General features: G+C 50.0%; 7 protein-coding genes across 7 annotated transcripts; 5 read left to right on the top strand and 2 right to left on the bottom strand.

The window, feature by feature from the left end:
• Positions 1-446: 446 nt before the first annotated feature.
• PHYSODRAFT_260611 (hypothetical protein) lies at positions 447-1,174 on the bottom strand (the record flags this gene model as incomplete). Its single annotated transcript, XM_009536611.1, has 2 exons — positions 447-1,097; positions 1,142-1,174. 2 exons carry the CDS (start codon positions 1,172-1,174, stop codon positions 447-449), a joined length of 684 nt encoding a protein of 227 aa, XP_009534906.1.
• Positions 1,175-1,663: 489 nt separating this feature from the next.
• On the top strand, positions 1,664-2,615 carry PHYSODRAFT_260619 (hypothetical protein; the record flags this gene model as incomplete). The annotated part of the gene is made up of 2 exons (XM_009536610.1): positions 1,664-2,124; positions 2,186-2,615. 2 exons carry the CDS (start codon positions 1,664-1,666, stop codon positions 2,613-2,615), a joined length of 891 nt encoding a protein of 296 aa, XP_009534905.1.
• Positions 2,616-7,776: 5,161 nt separating this feature from the next.
• Positions 7,777-8,019, bottom strand: PHYSODRAFT_260618 (hypothetical protein; the record flags this gene model as incomplete). The annotated part of the gene is made up of 1 exon (XM_009536609.1): positions 7,777-8,019. One exon carries the CDS (start codon positions 8,017-8,019, stop codon positions 7,777-7,779), a length of 243 nt encoding a protein of 80 aa, XP_009534904.1.
• A 1,506-nt stretch (positions 8,020-9,525) lies between these two features.
• PHYSODRAFT_521619 (hypothetical protein) lies at positions 9,526-10,122 on the top strand (the record flags this gene model as incomplete). Its single annotated transcript, XM_009536608.1, has 2 exons — positions 9,526-9,729; positions 9,919-10,122. The coding sequence occupies 2 exons, from the start codon at positions 9,526-9,528 to the stop codon at positions 10,120-10,122; spliced, it is 408 nt and encodes a 135-aa protein (XP_009534903.1).
• Positions 10,123-10,317: 195 nt separating this feature from the next.
• Positions 10,318-10,632, top strand: PHYSODRAFT_456971 (hypothetical protein; the record flags this gene model as incomplete). The annotated part of the gene is made up of 1 exon (XM_009536607.1): positions 10,318-10,632. A coding segment is annotated over one exon (315 nt), but the record flags the coding sequence as incomplete, so codon positions are not given.
• An 897-nt stretch (positions 10,633-11,529) lies between these two features.
• On the top strand, positions 11,530-11,790 carry PHYSODRAFT_455200 (hypothetical protein; the record flags this gene model as incomplete). Its single annotated transcript, XM_009536606.1, has 1 exon — positions 11,530-11,790. A coding segment is annotated over one exon (261 nt), but the record flags the coding sequence as incomplete, so codon positions are not given.
• A 2,510-nt stretch (positions 11,791-14,300) lies between these two features.
• PHYSODRAFT_373081 (hypothetical protein) lies at positions 14,301-14,864 on the top strand (the record flags this gene model as incomplete). The annotated part of the gene is made up of 1 exon (XM_009536605.1): positions 14,301-14,864. A coding segment is annotated over one exon (564 nt), but the record flags the coding sequence as incomplete, so codon positions are not given.
• Positions 14,865-19,519: the final 4,655 nt, after the last annotated feature.

Here is a 19,519-nt window from a genome sequence, read left to right as displayed (position 1 = left end):
AAAGAAGCACTACCATGAGAATAAATACGCGGTTAACTCGATCGGGAGAAAGAGCATGCGTGTTGCAATATACACTGTCGAAACAGTGGTCTCGCGAATTTCTTATAGGGTTATTTGCGGTAATCGTAGAAAATCGTCAGTCATTCGTCGATTAGAGCATTCTAATATGATGTTCATAGCTTCAACGACTTGGGTTTGATGCACGCAAACCAATTAGTTTACCCCAACAGGGTTGTCGAATTTGGATTCCGCGGCCATAATTGAGTTGTCCAAGTAGATATTACCATAACTTACCGTAGCTAGCGAAACTGCATATCCATTATCTAGTTCATCAACTTTTTCTTCTTCTAATATGATGTTCATAATAATCCTGCAGTGATATTATCTTCTGTAGATATGGATCGACCCGACAGCGCAGATCGTAGCGATGTCACCACTGGTCTCCTTTACGTGGTAGCGACGTCGTTCATTTCCTCTCGCATCTTCCTTAAAATCTGCTGACGCTGCCACCGCAGATACTCCTGCGCCTCAGGCGAAAGTCCGTCTTCTCCCTGCGTCATGGTGTCGAGATCCAGGCGACGCTCCATCGCCACCACTTTCCGCAGTTTCACCTCATCCAAATTCGAGTGGGTCGCTTTCCACGGCAGCGGCGACACGATTCCGGGACTCTGCGGTCTGAACGGAGACATTGGCAGCTCAACTTCCCGGGGCTCCACTCGCTGTCTCATACGTCGACTGTCCTTCTCGTCATCCCCACCATCTTCTTTTTCCCTTCTCGTCCGCTTGGATGCAATTGTTGACTGCAGCCCAGAAACTACCAATGCCCCCTCCTCTTCCTCTCCCCCCTCCTCCTGCTCTACTGAAGAGGCTCGCTGCAGCATGACGAGCGGCTTGAGCACGCTCCACCACTTGTTGTGGCTCGTGAGCTGCGTCGCAGCCGCCACGTGCGGGAATTTGGCCCCGGTCTTGGCTCGGAACTGGACAGTCGCCCACTTGAACGACTGCCCCACGCAGGCGTCGTCGTACCGGAAGTTGGGTCTCGACTCGAAGTATTTGTGTTGGAAAAGCTCGAGGAAGTCGGTCAATGGCTGCAGCATCTGCCGCCATTGAGTCAGGAGTTCTTCAGCTGCCCTGCCGTTACCGCTGACTGTTTTGTTTTGGCATTGAGGTACATTGTTGTCACTTAACTTCGTGGCTAACGACATCGATGACCTTGACGGAGGTCGTCTCAAACCGATCTCCCTGCTTTATTACCCCTAGTGGCTACACACTCAGGGCTGCCCCCAACCGTTAAGGTGTGAAGGCCCCGAACCCCGAAGCGTTCTCATCGCTGATGTGCTCCAGCCAGTGCCCCACGTCACTGGCTGCGTAGGCATGAAGATCTTCCCAGATCGAGTCGGAGCCGATGACTCGAGCGGGTTTACATTGTGTTGCGGATTATACTGACCCCCACTATACTACGTGCAGTTGGAGTAAGACAAAAGGTGAAAGAGAAGAATCTAGGCCTCAGTTGAGAATATACACACGACCAACAAGGTGGCTTTTGCCGCCCAGCTGAGTGTTGTCGTTGCTTCCATCTCTGCGTGAGCAGCACCAAGAGGACACTCCACTTCAGGTTATGAGCCCAAGGCTCACGCGTGGGGAGCACAGCAACTAGGACGTCATGGCGGAGCAGAAGAAGACGCCCAAGGAGTCACACGAGGAGAAGAGGACGATCCCGACGTTTGACGGCAAGGACTACGAGGTCTGGCACGAGCGAGTCAAGCTCAAGCTGGAGAGGAAGAAGCTGTGGAAGTACTGCATGGAGGACTTGCTCGAGCCGGACGAGAGCAAGGAGGCAGAGGCGCACGCGACGTGGACGAGCGAGATGGCCCACGCCAAGGAGATCATCTACGACGCAATGACGAATCACATAATGAAGACTGCGAAGTATGAACCCACCCCGTTTCGTGTCATGGAGCGCCTGAAAAAGAGATTTATGGACAAGACGTACCTGAAGTACGCTGAGGAGAGGGCCAAGCTCAGTCGGCTACGGCTCGCTCCCAACGGCAATTTGCCAGATCACCTGAGCGAGATGCGTCGGCTGATGGAGACCATTGCTGGCGTCGGGCGTCCTGTGGACGAGTATGTAAAGCCAGCACTATTGATTGGATCTCTGCCGCGCGAATATGATCATGTTGTACAGACGTTTCTCGCCAGTCACAAGCCCCAAAATGCTGATGATCCTCCTAATTATGAACAACGTGAACTCGCATTGGAGATGGCTTACGACCATCGCCAAGGTCGGAAAGCAGAGGGCGCCAAGGACAATGATGATGAAGAAAAGGCGTTCTTTGCTGGTGGAGGAAGAGGTCGAGGACGTGGTCGCGGCCGTGGACGTGGTGGTCGATCTGGAGGACACGGGCGCGGTTCCGGTGGTGGACGTGGTTCTGGCGGTCGCGGGAGTCAAGGTGGTGGACGTGGAACTGGACGTGGCCAAGCCGGCAGTGGACAAAAGCCAGGTGGTGCTTGTTATCACTGCCATGAAGCAGGGCATCATGTGTTTGATTGCCCGTTTCTTGGCAAGCGACCTCCAGCTGAAGATCGCAGCAGCACCCAAGCTCAGAAGCGCGTGAAGATGAGTGGAGGAAAGAGTGCTAAGGCTGCTGAAACGAGTAGCTACGCTAATGAAAGTGATGACAGCGCGTATGTTATTCTTCAAGTGATGAAAATGAAAAAGCCTGTCGCAGACAAAGCCCATGATAACTGGTACCTGGACTCTGGTGAATCGAGTCATATTTCGAACCAGCTCACTGATTTCATGGAGTTCACGCCTCTTAGCGCCCGGATTCGAGTTGGAGGAAAGAACTCGCTGGGTGTTGAGGGTATTGGTACTGTGGTTAAGGAGCTGGAGACTACTGGTGGGAGGTGCTCACTGACGCTGCGAGGAGTTCGTTATGCTTCAAAGCTGCAGTGCAGTCTCTATTCAGTGCGACGGCAACTGAACCAATATCTGCCTGAACGTGATCGTGTGAAGGTGCACTTTGATGAGGCAGATCGCGCTGATGTTATCTTACAGGCTGGTGTGACTACCGCTCAAGTTGATTATACCAATCTCTATCGCTTAAAGTTGGAGAGACCCCAAGAGGTAGCCATGGTGGCGCTACCAGCTCGAGTGAGTAGTTTGGAGCTGTGGCATTCGAGATTGGGGCACCCTGGCAAGAACGCGTTTAATGCGCTGTTCAGCCATGATCAGTGGCCGTTGCCACATGTGAACTTGCGTATCCCGGTGGGTTTCAATTGCGAGACCTGTGTGAAGGGGAAACTTACGAGGAAGAGCATGAAGAAGTCTCGGACACAGACCCGCGAGTGGTTAGTTGGCGAAAAGGTCCATGTGGACGCTTGGGGTCCGTATGCAGAGCACTCCTACGGTGGTAAACGGTACTTTACCGTGTTCGTTAATGATGCCAGTCGGTTTGTCACCGTGTATCTTCTGGAGCATCGTTCGGAAGTGTACCAGAAGTTTGAGGAGTACTATCAACGCGTCAAGACGCAGCAGCATGTCAGAATGAAAGCAGTAAGGTCAGACAATGCAAAGGAGTTCAAGAAGCTGCAAAGTACGTGTGACACGAAGTATGGTATGGAGTTTGGCAGCAGCATCAAGCATACTCCGGAGCAAAATGGTGTCGCGGAGAGAATGGTCCGCACCATTACGGAGAGAATACGATGCATGCTCGTGCACTTCGACCTGCCTGAAGCGATGTGGGGTGAGGCAGCGATGACAGCTGCATACTCCGTGAACATTATGCCAAGCTCGGTTCGAGGCATGGAGGTATATGGCACCGTCAGACTCCTGCTTATGAGAAGTTGCGGACGTTCGGCTGCGCCGTCCTGTCGTAAATCGACAAGGTGGAGAGACGGAAGATGCAGGCGAAAGCACGGGAGGCGGTCTTCGTTGGATATTCGCGAGAGAAGCGAGGCTATCGCTTGCTCGATAGCAAGACCAACAAGGCCTTCTACAGCCATAATGTCGTGTTCTATGAGAATAAAGCTGGTCGATTGCTCATGGACTCGGCATTAACGCCAAATGCAGCCTCCGTTATCGTGATGATGGAGATTGCTGGACTGGTGGGGCCAGCGACTCCAGAGACGGAGGTGATTATCGGACTGGTGGGGCTGATGACACCCGATGTGATGACCGACCAGGTGGGGCAGTTGAGCAAGATGTCCGGTCAGATGGGGCATGTGGGTCCAAGAAGAGAGGCCCCGGTGGTGATGCCGCAGCGCCTCGACCAAAGAGAGTGCGGTTTGCGGTGTTTGAAAGTGGACGTTCTAGTAAGGTGGCAGAACGAGATGAAGGACGTGGAGTGAGCTCTACAGCATCTGGATGTGATCGTTCTTGCAAGGTGGCAGAACGTGATGAGGAACGTGTTAATGGACATGAGGCAGACCACCTGCGAGGTGAGTGCGTGCCAGGCAATTCCAAAAGAAGGAGAAAGAGGAAACGCAGCAGTGGGCGGCACAAGGGACCGGCTGCTGACGAAACGAGGGCTCTACCAGGGAGTCAAGAGGTGGAAGAGGTGGACAGCAGGTCATCGGCTGCTGAGCGGGCCGACTCGGACAGCCAAGTGTCGAGTGATGCTGCGAGTGTGGGGCGTCTATCAACGCCTCCTTGCACAGCACTTCGTGAGTACACAGGCCCGAGAGGCACTCGCCCTAAAGACCCTCCAGTGACACGGAGCGGTCGGGTAAGTAAACCGCCCACGTGGTTCGGTGACTACGTCTACATTGCCTACGAAAATACAAATCCAGATGATGATGTGAACTCGTTGCCTGCTGGATGGAGGAAAGCACGAGCTGAGTTTCAACGTGCTATGGCGAACGAGTTGATCCTTGCATGGTGGGAGGACTATTGCTGCATGAGTATTGGCGAGTTTGAAGAGCCAGATACTTTCGGTAACGCTATGGAGAGTGAGCACTCATTGCAATGGAAAAATGCAGCTGATGATGAGTTTGATTCGTTGATGAAGAACGATACCTGGGAGTTGTTGCCGCGTGAGAAGCACATGAAAGTGCTGCAGAATCGCTGGATCTTTCGCGTCAAGTATCTAGCGAACGGAGAGATCGAAAGCTTCAAAGCGAGGCTCGTGATCAAGGGCTTCATGCAGTTTTATGGTATCGACTACCTAGAGGTGTACTCGCCTGTTGTGAGGCTGGAGACACTGCGTGTTCTCTTGACACTGGCGGCTGTCTGGGATTATGAAGTGCATCAGATGGATGTCACTACTGCTTTCTTGAATGGGGCGATTGACGTGGAGGTCTATATGGAGCAGCCTGAAGGCTACAAAGTGAAAGGCAAAGAGGACTGGGTGTGCAGATTAAAGAAGAGCCTGTACGAATTGAAGCAGGCGCCCAGAGTGTGGTTTCAGCTGCTCAAGTCGTTCTTGGAGGAGCAGGGCTTCACGATGCTGCAGTCGGAGGCCTGCGTGGCTGTTAAAGTAATTGATGGGCAGTTGGTCTTCATCCCTCTCTATGTTGATGATCTGATTTTGTTTGCTCCGTCGATGGAGCTCATCAACAAGATGAAGAAGATGTTCGAGGACCGGTTTGCGATGAAGGATCTCGGGGAGTTACACTACATTCTAGGCTGGGAGATCACGCGGAACCGGGCCGAGAGAACGATGTTCATTGGTCAGCAGAAGTATGCCGAGACCGTGCTCAAGCGGTTCAACATGCAGGACTGCAATGGCTTCAAGACCCCAAGCACGGCGGATCTGAAGCTGAGCAAGGCCATGTGTCCGACCGAAAACGATGAAAGGCAACTGATGAGATCGAAGCCATATCGTGCTGTGGTTGGCAGCCTGATGTACCTGATGCTCGGTACCCGACCCGATCTGGCCTACCTAGCAGTCAGTTCTTGGAAAACCCAGATCTGTTGCATCGGAGAGCTGCAAAACGTGGATTGCGCTACCTGAAAGACACAGCGGACTGGGGGGTCCAGCTTGGTGGCCTAGCGTGGTCAGATCAAAAGCTGGATGATCATCTGAGAGCATACGCAGATGCGGATTTTGCAAATCGAGTTGATGATCGAAAGTCTGTTGCAGGCTACGTGACTCAATTTGTGGGAGCATCATTTCGTGGAGCAGCCAGACGGAGAAGACCGTCGCGCTGCACACGACCGAGGCCGAATATATGGCTCTTAGTCTACTGGTGCAGGAGGTGGTGCACTTGCGCCAAATGCTGAAGGAGCTGCAGGTGCAGCAAATTCAGCCATCCCAAGTCTTTGTTGACAACGAAAGTGCAAAGAAGCTTGCCAGCAACCCTGTGTTTCATTCTCGGACCAAGCACATCGATGTGCGCCACCACTTCGTGCGTGAGCGCATCGATTTGAAGGAAATTGACGTGCTTCGGGTGCCAGGAGTTGATAACGTGGCCGATGCTTTTACAAAGCCATTGGCACGTCCGGCATTTGAAAAACACAGAGCTGCAATGGGATTATTGCCAAGGGCAAGATTTGGAGATGCAAGTTGATGGGAATCCGTAGGTGGGGCTGTTGCGGATTATACTGATCCCCACTATACTACTTGCAGTAGGAGTAAGACAAAAGGTGAAAGAGAAGAATCTAGGCCTCAGTTGAGAATATACACACGACCAACAAGGTGGCTTTTGCTGCCCAGCTGAGTGTTGTCGTTGCTTCCATCTCTGCGTGAGCAGCACCAAGAGGACACTCCACTTCACATTACATGCTACGCCGTGTATTCATCGCCAGGTTGGCGAGCGCATCGGCCATATTGTTGAAATCGCGTATGTGATGCTGCCAGCTGATGACCGACAGTTGATCCGCAACCCGCCGACTTTGCCAGTATAGCTGAGTGAGGTGTTTAGCCTTTGGTGGTCGCCGCTTCTGCTGTTGATGGATGATAATTTTGCTATCACCAACCACGTGGAGTGGTCTCCAATTGTGGCGATGACAGGCCTTTAACCCCATAAGCAGCCCCATGTTCTCTGCAATGTTGTTCGTTGTGGAAGGTGCCGCGTATGACATGCTGATAACCCAGCAGATTTCGAAAACACCCCACCCTTCGCCGACCCGAACCACTGCCGCTCCACTCCCTCCAGGCCCGGGACGTTACCGCTGACTGCGTTGTACTTTGCCTGCACTTTGTCCCAGAAGACTCCAGGACGACCGAGGGCGTCTTTGAGGGAGGCCGTCGACGTCTGCGTCGCGTATTCCTCCGCCGCCGCGATCCACGCGCGAGTGAGCGCTGTCCTGTCCTGCTCCTCGAAGGGCTGGGGGGACTGGGGAGCAGCGTGGGAAGCCACGCACGAAGCAGCCATCCTGCTATGGTGTTGATTTGGAACTGAAAGGAAATTCGTCACTGTAGCTTCAACGTAGTGACGAATTACAACGGTGCTGCAGTTGGGCATAGTGAATCTAAATGTAAACTTAGCCAACTTGCGTCACTGTATAATTCCCTGCCATCGTAAGCAACGAGAGCGCTTCAGGTTAAAGCATCAAGCTCTAGTAGTATACACAAACAAATGGTTAGCAAAACGCCAATAAGGCTCGCTCACGTTTGGTAAGTGTTTAAAGTTCACAGCAATAGATGAAGAGGGGAATCACTCGAACGAAATTCAAAGCCATTAAATTGTCTTGCGACGATGCCATTTCCCCCTATGGGTACACGTCCTATTCAGTTGTAGTGTGAAAAAGTCGTCCGGGACAGCAAACCCTTTTGGCCCGTCATAGGGGTAACGAACGCGCTGGCAAGTTGAGCCTTGGCAACCGACTTGAAATTATTTGCCGCCCTCGCTCCTGTTGCACGTGCCCTGGTGCAGCACTGTCCACTTGGATCCCCCCGTTGTCGCAGTTTTGAATGTCGAACTCATATTGGTTGTTGTAGGTGACGCCGTTACTTCCGCAAACGGGAGGGGCCTCAGGGGGCATATTTCGCCGGGGCAGGCGCTGGAGCCACCATCGGCGGAAGTGCCGACGATCACGAATGAGATGAGTGCGGCGGCGGCGGCGGCGAACTTCATGATTCCTTGTTGCGGGACTTTGGATGGTGTTGGGCAAATTGCAAACTGAATCACAGTGCGCTTTCTCGACTCGAAACGCCAGTATCGCTGTCCACGAGGCAACACATTCCGATCGGGATTGGAAGAACCGATCGGATTTTACATGTATGAGACTCATCAGTGATGACAGAGCATGCTGTCGAACATAAGACGCTGACTTGCGATCATGTGGGGATTCGGATTTCAGCCAGCATTTGCAGCAATTTGTGGTGATGCAGCTCTGTTGAAGGTGTATCACCTGCGGAGAAGGAAAGTGCTATGTATCTATTAGCACAGCATGGACCAGAATAGGAACCGACAAAGACGAGCTAGCGGGCATGTAGCTATAGCAAGCCCGCGGGGCCTTTCGCACAAAGCTGAGTGATTCAGAAACTTTTTGGGTATATGTTTTAGACCTTAAAACGAGTTTGTCAGCGCTCTATCAGACTCTTAGCACTACACGATTTTGCTATGATACACTTGTCGAAGACTGAGCTCGTACCAACCGAGATTATCTACTCGCTATTGAAGGTGATCTTCACTAAATACTTTAGCAAGTCTGAATAGCTTAGCTCGGGGCGTAGGATTGATCTAATTGGCGCTATATCGGAAATTTCACAATAGACCTGGGAAAATGTTCAATGACTCCGCAACCACCCACTTGTCGGTCAAACTGGACACTTCTGGCCTTGCTTCGCGCACTCCCGATTTAGCCGCCGAACCGTCAAAGCGACAGCAGGCCAAGATCAACCCGTGGGTATTGGGAGTGACCCATACGAAGCAACAAACGGAGCCATCCACAGGCCTCCAGCGAAAGATTTGTCTTGGCTGAACTATACGACCTTCTATTGAGAGCGCCGCGACCCTGTGAAGTGCTGTCCTAATGGGAGATCAAGGTGATCCCCCCGATACAAGCCCGGTGCGAGCAAGGCAGAAGATGGAGGAAGCTGCAGCTGAGGGCGTTCCTCCCTGGATAGCGGTGATTGCAAGCAGGAAGCAGCTACAGCTGGAAAGGAGAGTGGCAATACGGCAGATGATGAAGAGACGACTGAGCTTGGCCCAGCGTGTCCACTTTCCAGTCCACCATCACCACCAGAAACAGCGCAATGTGAAGAAGAGCAAAACCAGAAGAACCAGAAAAATTAGAAAACAAGAAAAACTGACAAAAACTATTCGACGGAAGAAGAACCAGAAGAAGAGCCTCGAGATGGACCACCAGGTGCGGCCTCACATGGGCTACCGTTCCCGACACTGTTCGATACCTTTCTGAGCCATGTTCAAGCCACCACCGGGGATACAAAAGCCGTTACTCCCGTGTCGGTCAGCTCTGAGGATCGGTACCTCATGCAGCAGATGTTCACAACCGTCTTTAAGATGCATGACAGTGGCGAGTTACCAGAGGAAAAAGATCACTTTCCGACGCTGTTGCAAGTCGAATTAGATGGGCTCCTACGGCTGTTTTGGGTCCAGGTCATGGAGGATGGAGCAATGTGCCAGCAGTGGAAGAACCGGCTTCGTGATCTCACGAAATCCATCTACGGCTCGCGTCGTTCTCTACTGGATACGATTGAACTAAGAGAGAGCGAGATGAAGGTCCGTACTACAACCACATCTAACCCATGGTCTGCGAACCCGTTAGCACGAGCAGCGGATAGCCAGGAAGATGATCCAATGGAAGAAGCGAACCCGATTGTGCGCTTTCGGAGTGACGTGTATTCATCCGAGGAGATAGAAGCAATGCGGGCGGCGTACACTGAACAGCATGATTTCCCGGTTGCATTACGCGCACCAACATCAGTGGAGATGATGATAACACAAGGTCTACTCGAAGGCAACATATTGGCGCAAGGACTACCTCAATTTCTAAAGAGGACGTGTGAGAATGACATGCTCAGAGCAATCCAGAACACGATATATGCACAAGTTGAAGGAGAACTGTCTTTCCAGCTACCTATGGAATTCCCCGTTTACCCCGATTTTCAAACGAGAGAGCGACTGGTGGGGGCTATTCTTCAAGGCGCCAAGCGAGGCGACATGGATCAAGCCAAACTCACCCAGATGCTAGGCGAAACCAAGCAAGTGTGATACAATTCTCAGCAGCACTCAGTGCACATGTTCTTCTAGACGCGAGAAACGAGCACAGGCTGGTCAGCCGTGTTTAAGAGTGTACCATTTCGCAACCGCCGTTTTCTGTTGTTGAATGCCAGACCGGCCGACGGCCAACCGGGTGATACTCCAAAGCAGCGCAGTGCGAGAATTTGGAGGCGTCAAATTAGTGTAGACGGAGTGCGCAATGAACAGCAGCATGGTCGCTACCGAGTAAAGCTTCTCAACGTATCGCGATTTATGGATGAGGCAGCATTAGACGCCTTTATTCGCTCGAGGTTCTCAGGCAGCTACATTACGTTCCAAGAACCGAAGTACAGACGCCAAATGTTCCAGACGGGGGCATGGGAGATTTACTTCAACTCCCCAGGGTGTCCATCGTTTTTGGACAAAGTGAAGTTCATCAACTGGATAGGAAAGAAGATTCTTGTGCACCATGTCGGAACGAACCCAGCACCACCGTGTTATAATTGTGGTGTATCCGGGCACACAGTTGCTCGGTGTCGTTCTCACTCAGATGCGTGGTCTCGTGGTAGTGGCTGTATTATAGTCACGACGAAAGAAATCTCTTCCTTTGACCGACATAAATCCACGGTTACAAGTTTTCAGGAACTGGAAAATATGTGGAAGGATAAAACGAAGTCTAACCAAAAGATCAGCGGAACTTCGGCTATCAGTCAGAATGTCAAGGAACAGAACGGAAACTCCGAGTCTTGCCTCCCGTTGCAGGAGCCAAGAGTGCATGAGGAGTGGAAAATGCCATCTAAATCGAGAACGTTCCGCCCAGGAAAGACAGCACGAGAAGCGGCGGCCGAGTTTTCTCAAGAGAACGCCCCGCGAGCGAAGAAGGATACTGAGCTACGGGAAGATGTTATTAACCTGGACGATTTGTCGGACTCTTCATCTGATTCGGAGGGAGGAGAACAGCAATTGCCAAAGTCATCAGGCAAGACGTTTCTCATGAGACCGGAGTCATTGTCGAAGCAAAATCGGCTCATCTGCGAAGCTGTTTACAAGCGGCAATATTTGCGCGAGCCAGAAAGAGCAAGCCTTTGTCGGGACATTGACCTTGCCAGCGTCGGCCAGCTACCAGGGGTTGAAGTATTGAAGCGATGTGGACAAAATTCTGTTTCGACGCCAGGCACTGGTAACTGTCAATTCTACGCGATTGCTATGGCGTTGCTGAATGTTGATTTTTCGGGTCCTGAGACCGTAAAGGCGGCCGAAAGGGTGGCAATCAAACTGAAAAAGGGAGTCCAAATGGCAGCGGAACACGGGTTTGATGTGGAGTTTCCCCACGATATCAGAAAAACAATTCTCAGCTCTCACATTCAGCGCGCTGGGGAGCTTACTGTTCAGGAATCGTCGCAGTATCTCCGCGAATATATTGAGGACGTATGCAGGAGCAGCTCGAAGAGCACTGCTTTCATCCCTCGATCTTTTTGGGGATCTGAGCTGACTCTCTTGTTAGTAACGAAGCTACTCCAGCGACCGATCTATCTGGTCGTAACACCAAGTGGTCTCGCTGATGCTAGTTATCAGATTTTCAAGCCCATCCGTAAAGTTACTTCTACTGATGAGCTGATGTCCGCAGGAGAATTTAACTATGGAGGTGAATCGGTTGTCCAATGGCTAACATCGCTGCAAGAAGATTGTGTTGAGGGGGAGAAGGCAGGTGCACTGCCGATTGTTATTCATTTTGGCTCTCAGCACTACACCCGACTACAATTTGGAGAAGCGCCCAGTGATGAATTGTTGGAGAATTTTTTTTGCTTTGGAAGCTGTAGTGGCCGAGGAGCCAACACCCGTTCGCAACTCGAGCATGCAAGATAATCAGAGCCGATCAAATGAGCCAAACCGACAACAGGCAACGGCAGCGTATGCACAAAATGAAGATTTACTTACAGCAATTCAGGATTCAGGTCTATCCGATAGAGAGCAGGCAGAGCTACAAGAAATACTCATGAATGGAGGACATCGTAAGCAGGAGCTACAAGCTTTTCCAGCTCAAGGCCCACATGGACTAGCCCCGGGTCTGCAAAAACTTCTGCTCAATCTCAATTGGGACGAAAGCTCGCAAGTCGATTTGATCACTAGGATGACCGGAGAACCCAAAACAACGTTAGTTCGTTGGCAGCAGAGACTGCTAGAAGATGGTGTCGACGGCACAACCACGCCAGACGATGATGACGTGGATATGGAAGCATCAAATACGTCGGAATGGACTCCAAGTATCGCCTCATCTGGATCGAGTCATGAAGCGAATTGTCCACTAGCTCTAACGTCCCAAAAGAGCCTCCGGATAGCCAACGGAGTAGATTCACTGGAGGTGGTAGGAGCACGGAGCGCATTAAAAGAGACGAGTGGAATGCGCTGGAAGAAAGATGGGAAAACTTCAGCTCAGTACCATTTCCCCGGCTCCCGGCTGACGCAGTGACCTGGTAAAACGCGGTGACTGCGCATCCGAATGTGTTGCTCGAGCGGCTACAGCAAGTTGACTCGCCTGAATATGTGCTGAGGACGCTCAAAGTTAATACGATTCTGGACTGGACCCGTCAATATCGAATTGATTGTCTTATCATTGGCATAGCTAAGCTTGGTGAAGTGATTGAACGACGACGAAATGAAGGTGTCGATGTGGATGCAGAAGCTGTCAATTCGATGATGTCGTGGCTTGATTTCTTCCGGAAGGAAAGAGCTACAATGGTTGATGACAGCTATCTTCACTCTCCGGATTTGTGGGGTATTCTGAACAAGCTCAAGCCCGACGCTGTTCAGCTCCTTCAACTTTGTAAAAAGCGGAAAACGGATTACCTCTCGCGGAAACTCATCGCTGCATTTGTGTATGCACCTGAACTAGGCAGAATGCAAGGGCGACCCGAATCGATAGAGTTCTCCACAAGAGAGGTTCTCAATCGATTTCTTCTTGCACTTCAGCGGTTCCCTAGTGTGCAGAGGGCATTTTACGCAAACGATTCGGATGGAGACTGGGCCGCGCTAGAATCTCTACTAGGATGCAGAATGAAACTATTGCAGCGACCGAATCGGAGGTCATGCAGGATTAGATGAACCAAGATGCTCAATACTACCGCAATGGAGGACTTGGACCTATATACAGAACTGCAGCAAATGGCAGATTTGTTTTATGGATCTGGGTTAGATAACAAGAAAAACAAACAGCATCGAGCAGAACTACATGTGATTACACAGAATTTACAAGGCTTTAAAAAGGAGCGTCGATCTGGGTGGCTGCGTGGTTGGAAACAACGTACAAGTCTACGACCAGCCGACGTAATTTATGTACAAGATACTCACCTGAAGACAAGTGAGGAAATTGATGAGGTAGCAGAAATGTGGAACAGGGTGTGGGGTATTAAGGAGCCGAAACAACCCCTCAGTTACTGGTCGAAGATGGAAGGATCGTCAGGATGCATTGGTATTCTTTTGCAGCCGAATATCGCAGCTCAAGTCAGCCCGTGGAGACCAAGTGAGTGGACGGGACGACGAATTGGACTGCGCTTTCGAGAATGGACGCTAGTAAACATCTACGCGCCAACAGACAGGAAGGCTCAACGCAGTTTTTATAGCGATCTGCAGAGTTGGATTTCAAAAGTCAAGCTGCTTCTACTGGGGGGAGATTTTAATGCCGTTCTGCAGCCTTCTCTTGATCGAATAATTAATGGATTACCAAGTGCGAAGTCCTGTGAAAGTGTTGAGCTTGACCGACTGGTAGATCAGCTCGACCTCCTCGATGCGGTACAGCTTACAACGCATGCCAACGAAGATAGCGTTCCCGACCCCTTGACGCATTTAGTTTTTGGAGAAAGCAGTCTGCAAGCAGGCTGGATCACTTCTATCTGAGCAATGATCTTGCGGGACTAGCGCAATGGATTGAAGCACGGCCACCGAGCAATAAATCCGATCATCAGGAAGTACGGCTCTGGCTCACGCTACGTAAATCCAGTGCAGGGAGGAAAAATAAATCGCACTACCCTATTCGAAGCGCTTCACCAGAATGGGTTCATAAACAAATCCGGAAAAGACTACACAAGTTGAAAGCGACATTTTTCCAACAAAGCTACCCAGCAAGAGCATGGGATACGTTTGCTAGGCAGATCTCTATAATGCTCAGAGACGTGGCGCGAATGGATAAGTAAAGAACTACGTCTCACTACAACAATTTGAGGAAGTGCCTGAATTGTGAAGCCAAATCACGAGAGGACTTACAGCGAATCGCCAACAATTCCCGTGTACGACAAGGCCAACGAGCGTTTGGCAGAACTCTACAACCGACGGTAGCCAATCTTAAAAACTTCTACAAACGGCACGCGGATTGGCAACGTGATCAAACGATCTCTGATATTTCTCCAGCGCCTGGTCACTACTACCCCGAATCAATGCCAGTAGCAGAAAAAATGGCAAGTGAATGGAATGATATAATGGGGGGCTCACACGCGACTCTCAATCCATCAGAAATGCAGAAAGCTCTCCGAGAATTTCATATGATCCCGGATTCCCAACGCTTACGCCCGGAGGAGAAGCAACAACTTGTGAATCCCATCGTAGAGAAAGAAGTTGCTGATGCGATCGACAAACTCCCTCGTGATAAATCTGGAGGAACTACGGGTCTCTCGCATGATTTTTACAAGGACTTCAAGGATGAGATGGCGGAATGTCTTACGATGGTCTATCAGGCGATTCAGAAGGGTGCAGCGGTACCGAGCTCGTTCCTTGACGCCGTAGTTGTTCCACTCCGGAAGAAGGGAGACTCAAGAAATGCAATGGACTGTCGTCCAATCTCTCTGCTCCACACAGCTTATAAAATCCTAGGCAGAATTTATGCAGAACGGATTCATCTATTTCTCCCACGGATAATCAGTTTGGCTCAACAAGGGTTTGTGCGGGGCAGGTTCATGACTAAAAGCGTAACAGTCGTCCAAGCACTGTTGCTAACCCAGCTGGAGGACGCAAGCATTGCATGGGCTGACTCGGCCGCCATCCTTGGGCTCGACGAGTGCAAAGCCTACGACACATTGGATCGCAGCTTCCTGCTTACGGCTTTGATGGAATTTGGTTTTCCGCAAGAGTTTCTTGATGTGCTTCACAGTTTGCACACAGGAACCACGGCACGTTAATTGGTGAATGGGGTAGAGTCATCGAAGTGGGAGGTTAATTCAGGAATTCGTCAAGGATGCCCGCTCGCACCTCTTCTCTTTATTTTGGCGATTGATTTTCTTGGTCGAGCGATTGCTTCTCACCCTGAAATTAATGTTCTGAAAATTCCGGGTTCTGGAGGTAGACGACAGGTTTTTAATGGATTCGTAGATGATTGTACAGTTTTTCTATCAGCTACTCGTCAAATCGTTCCGCTGAACCACCTTCTACAACAGTTTGGAGAAATGTCGGGATTGAAGGTCCAGCCGAAGAAAAGTGTCTGCCCTGTATGAGCTGGTTGCGATCTTTCGGATACGACGCCACCAAGAACAACTTCTTGCTCATTGTTGCTAATAAACTCATAACTGCATGCAGGAGTGTGATCCAAGATAAGAAACCATCGTTTTCTGTCCGTCATATCATCCAAGGCTCTTCATGCAGGTTTGGTTACCCGCTTCAGAGTGCTGCAAACATACAGGAGAGGCATGAGCACAACTACACCCTTGTACATTTCCTTGATGCCAACCCAACGACCCAGGAGATGGAGATCATTGATTTTCAACAAATACTACAGTTAAAGTACTATATTGCCTGAACCTTAGTACTACGTACTATCTCTGGATTTTATCCAGAGTCCATAGGTGGATGCCACTGAGGTACCATTATTCTTGCATCAAATACCTGACCAATATGATATTTATTGCTGCTCACATATGCAGTCGAGATTCCTGTTATATTAAATAACCTGCTCCCTAATCAATTTATGCTGCTATGTTGACCCATCGGGTTGAGATTAAGAAAAATTACCTATTACATTTGATACTCCCTAATCAATTATATATACCTGCGACATCTAATTTATCTACCGCGCAAGCAACATCCATCCGATTTTTTTCGCTCGGTCAACATGCTGACGGGATCCCGCCTTGAAGTGTTCCAGTGGTGATGATTTCGGCAGCGCTTTACACTATAACAACGACGATGTCGATCCCACCGTGTGCTGTACACGTAATAATAAGAGTTCATTCCTACAATTACGTCGCAACGTCTGCTTTGATGAGCGAGTTCATTGACCCCCAGAGTTGTTGTGGTTAATGGAAGCCGTAATCGAGTTTTCCTATCAAGCTGCCGTAGCGGCTGGCGCCATATCCTTTTTTGGCGAGAACCCGTAGGGTATCAACACTCGTTCATGGCTGAAGAGATCGGGGGGAGGCTAAAGGAGCTGCGAATGCATGCATATCCAGGAACACAAGTTGAAATACGCCCACTTCCCAAAAAGCTATCACGAACTAGCCAGGAATGCCATACTTTCGCTCTATATCTAATTTTTCCTCGTGAAATTGATGCGGCGACAGTACATGTACATCAGGCAGCCGGAAAAAAATTGGGGGCGCCAAAAATGGCCAACTAGAGAATTGGGCTGGATGTGCACCTGAAAACGGTATGCAAGTCCGTTGAAGCAAACCAAAATCGCTCGGCTACAAACCTACCAATTAAGACATTAGTTCTCTAGACAAACTGTACCAACCTACAGGATTATCCGAAAAACGTGGGGGCCAAGACGCAAGCAGCCTAAAGGTTAGCCGCGCCACTCGGAGTAGGACAGCCCCTGCAGCTTGTCACCATAAAGGCCGCAGCGATCATGGCGTAGATTCTAGCGCGATCTCCTGTGCTTCAATCGTAAGAAGTGACCGTGTATTCCTAACAAATTCATTCTCCGTGTAATCCTAAGGAAAGTTGTATGAAAACGCAGAGAAAATGATGAGTGATCCAGACCACAGGCCGTTCCTTAGAACTAGAGTAGCGATACAACCGAGTCTCAGTTCAGCTTTGTCGGTCCCCCCGTGCTCACGGTAAAAACTCCGCTGGTGTGGCACCGAACCAGCTGGACTTACCTCGCTGCAGAACAACCGAACGGGCCGACACTCAGACAAAATGCCCTCATCTGCCCGTCGTCGTGCTAGCTATACTTGTCTCTCGTAAGCTAGTTGCCGTGCCGATGCTTTCATACACCCATAGAGCTGCATGTATACTGTATAAGATACTATTATCACCTAGCGATCTCTTCGTATCAGCGCAACATACATGGTCCGCGCAATTAGATAGCACCACTACAAACTAGAAAAGCGGGGTTCTAGGTGCCTCCTTTTTCTGGGATAGCAGTAACCCCGGAGGGAGTGCTGTGGCCAGCCCAACACAGATTACTTTGGCGGCACCTCGGTAACTGAAGCCGGTAATACTGAAGCCGAAAAACTGGCTCGGTAACTGAAGTTAACTGAATATCGCCTATGCTCTCCATCAATCTCAAGTCCGAGACAAGCTCGAGAGTGATGGAGAGCATTTCGAAAATTCCGTATTCGTCGCATTTGGACACGAGTGCTGCGAGGAATCGTTGCCGAGATCAGCGCTGCTCGCCGGTCTTCGGCACCACGTCGCTGATGAGCGATGTTCTTAGCTTACGCTTGTTGCCGTAGCTCACCGATATGTGCCCCAGCAGCTGCGAGCCGACCCCGGAAATAGTGCCGACGCCGACATCGTCAACTCAAGGAACGTCAGCTAATCGTGTAGCCGTTAGGCCGACGGTCGGCCTCTCAAACGACAGCATATATGAAAACTATTTGCCGATCTGGTGTGGCAGCGTGTGGCAGCTCGTCCATCTACAGTACAAGAGCAAGTAATTTAAACTAACTATATTACCTTGAAAACACAGACATGCTCTCTAACGTCCTGAGCTCAAGGCGCGAAGCGAAAGAATCGGATGACATCGTCCGGTTCCTGATTGATCCATAACGGTGCGTGTTTGAAATACTATCTGCTCATAGCTGCTTCATCTAGCTAGAGCATGTATCCTGGGAGACCAGCTTGCTGGCTTACAAGTACCAGCCTCACAACCCTTAGTTCGTCACGAAATGTATTCCCAGTTACAGGTAACGTTCAGGAGACATCGAAATCGCAATTAGCGAGAGTGCAAAGAGCAAAATAATTGTTTGCAAGGTTTTAAAAGTAAACAGGACTGCATCATTTCTCACTGAACTATCATGTATTACCGGCCAGATGCTGCGGCTTCGAAGCAGGCGCAGTAGATGGCCGTAGTTATCGTCCACTAACCGCGCTTCTTGACTGGAATATTGTGTTATATCAAACCTTGTGCTGGCAAAACCGCTATCCACAGGCATCTTCTGCGCCTGCTTTGCAGCCGCAGTATCTGCCTGCATTCGACTATTAGAACCGTCCATAGAGTTGTGGCTTAACCCCCAACGCGCAGTTGCACAAGTAGTCGCCAACCACTGTACCGGACACTAAAGTATATAGCGGGTTCTATACTAACGCCTACTAGAAGCACACGCGTTCACTTTACTTACTTCGAACGAAGTATAGTTTTCGATTCTGTCACATCGGCATACTGCATCTGAGAGTATTTCTTCTAAACTATCTGTCTGAGAACAACTAATGCAGAACTTGCACTTTCAGGATAAAACAAATACTAGTAGAAAAATGGTCTCCCAGACAATGCTCAGCAACCTTATGAAAACATAGACCTTGTCTACAACGCGCTGAATTCTCGCTGGCGCTACCGGTCAGTGCCTAAATTGCACGAGCTCGGCCAGGACGTTAACGCTTCGTTTTTTTTTTACAGCACGCTGCCTCCCTATCACTATCGAAATAAATATATAACGAGAATTGAACGCACCCACAGCTACGTAAATTGTTGTTTTTCGTAATTTCCCCAGAATTGTCGCGTGGCATTACCTCACACAAAATCCTTTAGCTATCCCAGCCTACGCATAGCTCTCGTAGTAAAAATTTTCCTTGGCCGGCTGGGCTGTCCAAACTGAAGCTCTACTCCTGAACCTGGCATCTGTCCAAGTAAGCGTAGCGAGCGTTTAAGGTCGGAGGACCGCGCGGGGTGCGTAGCATAGTGGTAGCTTAAATCAGTATAACTCATGGCTACAAATCTACTACTAAGTACTTGCATAGCTTTTTACAAGAGCTACCAAGCTGGAGTAATTCCTCCTTATATGCCCAAGAGCAACGTAAAATCCAGAGCTGTTCCGGGCAGAGCACGGCTTTGTTATGTACAATCTACATTTAGAAAATGTACGCAATACTACAGTAGCAATACTAATAGTATTATAGTAGTAATCTTTATCTCGTCCATCTGGTGCTAAATAAAGCATAGCTTCAAGCAATGTATACGCTAGACTATCTACTGCTCGCTGAT

Source organism: Phytophthora sojae (assembly GCF_000149755.1).
Source record: "Phytophthora sojae unplaced genomic scaffold PHYSOscaffold_9, whole genome shotgun sequence".
NCBI lineage: Eukaryota > Oomycota > Peronosporomycetes > Peronosporales > Peronosporaceae > Phytophthora > Phytophthora sojae.
This window is presented reverse-complemented; position numbering and strand designations above follow the sequence as displayed.